Source organism: Buceros rhinoceros, unplaced genomic scaffold (genome assembly GCF_000710305.1).
Source record: "Buceros rhinoceros silvestris isolate BGI_N320 unplaced genomic scaffold, ASM71030v1 scaffold30071, whole genome shotgun sequence".
Classification (NCBI taxonomy): Eukaryota; Metazoa; Chordata; class Aves; order Bucerotiformes; family Bucerotidae; genus Buceros; species Buceros rhinoceros.
The window spans coordinates 2,447-5,737 of record NW_010393109.1 but is presented as its reverse complement, the minus strand read 5'-3'; the positions used below and the strand labels follow the sequence as shown (position 1 = coordinate 5,737).

General features: G+C 57.6%; 1 protein-coding gene across 1 annotated transcript in view; it reads left to right on the top strand.

The window, feature by feature from the left end:
* LOC104501016 (CMRF35-like molecule 6) overlaps positions 1 to 3,291 on the top strand; it is a gene marked incomplete at its 3' end in the record, with an annotated part of 5,769 nt that overhangs the window by 533 nt on the left and 1,945 nt on the right. The window contains exons 3-6 of the mRNA XM_010144751.1: positions 966 to 1,055; positions 1,432 to 1,767; positions 2,192 to 2,282; positions 2,500 to 2,660. Coding sequence (XP_010143053.1) covers positions 966 to 1,055; positions 1,432 to 1,767; positions 2,192 to 2,282; positions 2,500 to 2,660 — 678 coding nt within the window. The remainder of the gene's footprint in view (positions 1 to 965; positions 1,056 to 1,431; positions 1,768 to 2,191; positions 2,283 to 2,499; positions 2,661 to 3,291) is intronic.

Genomic DNA, 3,291 nt, shown 5'->3' with positions numbered 1-3,291 from the left:
CTGGAGCCCAGCCTTTCCAGGAAGCTTATCAGCAGAAAGCAGGATTACAATCTCCAAACACTTCTGGAATTCAGACCTTGCTGCTATTTGCAGCGGCTTGGTTCACAGCCAGTCACCCTGTTCACTGAGAATGAGTGAGGTTACCCGATGATGAAAACCCCCAGAGCTTCCTCCTGCCATGGCTGGCAACAGGAGGGGCACAGGGCAGGGGGCAGGACCGGCCTCAGCCTCTGGCAGGGCTGGTGCTTTGTACTTTTTGCTCTTTTCAGGGCATTGAGGAAGAAATCCACTGGCAAGTCTGCTGCCAGGGAAGAAGCTTTGCTTTTTGTGTTTGGGTGTCTGAAACTTTCAGTGGAAACATTTAATTTCAGGAGGAAAAAGAACATTGTCACTCAAAACCCACCGCTGTGCCAAAAAAGGCGTTTTTGGGTGAGAATGAGACACTTCTGCCTGAGAAAACAAACAAAAGCAGCCCAGCTTGCGCTGGCAGCCAGCTCAGGAGGCGGGGAGCACCAGCACAGACGGGACAGCTGTCCATCAACCCAGTCCGTCACAACCAGGAGAGCCCCCCAGCAGTCCCAACCAGTCCATCCACAGGGGCTGACGTGCATTCACTCCCCAGACCCCTGCTTTGGCCTGGCCCCCCTGCGGAGCCCCCGAAGCCCTTTGGGCTCTGTGCGTGGGGAAGGGGCTGCTTCCCCCGCTGGGATGGGCGTTGTGGTGGAGGAACCCACTGCGTTTTGGAGGTTTCCTGGGGAACAGCAGCTGTTTCAGAGTGAAGCATAGTCTCCCTCATGAGACACTCCCAGGGTGAGTCATGGCCCCTGGGTGAAGGGGAGGAAGCAACTGCCTTTAAAGTCATACAGGGTCTGTGGGCAAACACCGCCCGAGGAAGTGACAGGAGAAGGAGGCTTGGGAGGCTCCTGGGACGCCTGGATGCACATGAATCTGGCTCAGTCCTTTAGGGTACCGTGTGAATGACTGCAAGGAAATGTCCACATCAGGACCAAGAAGCTGGAAAATCAGGATTTTCCTGGTTTGGACCCTTTTCCCAGGTAAGACCCAGCAGCTCAGGTTGGTGGTTCCCACCTCGTGGGCTCTGGCAGAGCTGCAGAGAGGCTGGGACCAAGCCAGCCCAGGAAGCCCTGACCACAGTCATGGCAACAGCCCACCCTTTTCTTGTGGCCAGTGGACGGCTACAGGGCATGACCTCTGAGGGTTGCTTGTGCTGCTCTCATATGATCACTGGTGACGAGGGTTTTGCTCATTTAATAACATGTATACTTGACATGGGCTCTTTTTTTAATGACTGGGGACATCTCACCTCAGCACGGCTCTCCTGCACAGCAGGTGCAGGGGCACAGCCACCCTCAGGACAGCGTGTCCCCAAGCGCGCCTGCTCAGAGCAACTCCTCTCCTTGTTCCCCGCAGGTGGCTGGGCAGTGACAGGCCCCACGCAGGTGACAGCCAAGCTGGGTGGCTCACTGGTATTGTCCTTCAGCTACAAGCCAGGCTACGAGCTCCGCTACAAGTACTGGTGCCGCCCGGGCTTCCTCTGGTTTTGCTCCACCTACATCATCCAAACCAACAGCTCGGAGGTGACAGTGACGCAGGGCAGGGTGTCCATCAGGGACAACCACACGGCACACTCGTTCACGGTGGTGCTGGATGGTGTCACGCCAGTGGATGAAGGCTGGTACGCGTGCGGGATGAGGAGGACCCTGTGGTTCCGCCCGCAGCACTTCACCAAGGTGATGGTCTCCACAGGTAATGCTGGAGTGGGAGTAAAGCAGGGGCATGTGATGCAGCCTGTCACTTGGGATCACTGCACTGGGGACAAGACCTCCCCAGCCAGGGGATGACAGGGGTTGTGAAAGCGGGAACAAGCTCCTTGCAGACACCAAGACCAGCTAGAGGCTGCCCTGAGGGCTGGAGGAAGCTGTATGGAGCTTCATGCAGAGCAGAGCAGAGCCTCTCCCTCACTCCCATTCAGTGTCTCTGCTTCCACACCTCTATCTTTCGGGGTTCCCAGCTCCTGCCAGTAGAAACCCCTTTTTCTTCCTCCTCTAGTGCATTGCCCAGAGACTCCCATCTCCACCCTGGCCCAGGGCAGAGACCTGATGTGCAGGGAGGGGGCAGGATGGGCCGCAGGGCGTTTCCACTTTGCTCTGACTCTGTGTTCTCTTCACAGATATTTCAACTGTTCCAACCACAACCAAGGACAGCGATGGGAGCCCATTGGACACCAACGTCCTGTGCCCCACGGGGGGGCCTCCAGTGCTGTGAGTCAGAGTTCAGGGTCTGGGCAATCCCACAAGGGTATCTCCCAGCCAAAACCACCTTTTCCCCTACATGCATCCCCCAACCTCGGGTTCCCCTAGTGGCAGCAACTTGAGGAGCATCCCAGAGACAAGTGGGGTGTCTGGCAGTGCCCCAGTTTCCATTCTCATTGCCCACACCCTACTCAAGCTCTAGCATCATCTCCTTTCTCCTACCCAGGTCCCACCTCAGTGTCACCTACCTGCTGCTCCTCCTCAGTGTGAAGGTGCCTGTGGTGCTGGCTCTGGTGTGCAGGGCCGCCTGGTTGAGGAAACAGTGCAGAAGCCACGACCAGGAAAACCTGCAGCTCTCTGAGATGGACAGCAGCACCAGGGCACTGGGCTACTCACCCAACCCACAGCAACACGGACAGCCTCCTGCCCCCTTACACCCCACCCTGCCAGGGCTGTGCCACCCATCACCACCACCCCACACCAGGAGCTACTGGAGTTTGGGTGCTTCTGCCCTTGCGAAGCCTCAGCCCTTCCTGGCAGCCCTTGCACTGGAAAGGGAAGGATTTGGGGCACAGAGACCCTGCAACTGCTGAGCTGGAGCAGCCAAGTGAAGACAGTTCTGCAATAAAGCCTGGGTGCCCTGCAGGTGCTTGTCTGTCTGTCTGTCCATCCACCTGCTCCCTCCTTCAGCTGCTGGCACTGCCCAGGGTGCTGGTGGCTGCGATGCCAATGTGTGGGGATGTGTGGGGACGTGCTGTGGTCTGGATGGGGGGAACATGGGGTCACAAGGTGCCATGCCGGCGCCACATCTTGGCCAAGCCACAGCATGGGGAGAGGAGCCTTCAGCCCTGCTAGCCTTGCCTGGTGCGACCAAATGACCATCTCCAGATGAGCAAGATCCAGGTATCAGTGTCCTTCCACAACTGTCTCCCCCACTACAGCATCTTTCCACTCTCAGCTTGAGACAGAAGCTCACATCACACCCAGCTGCACCATGGGCTCCTTTTCTCATTGCTCC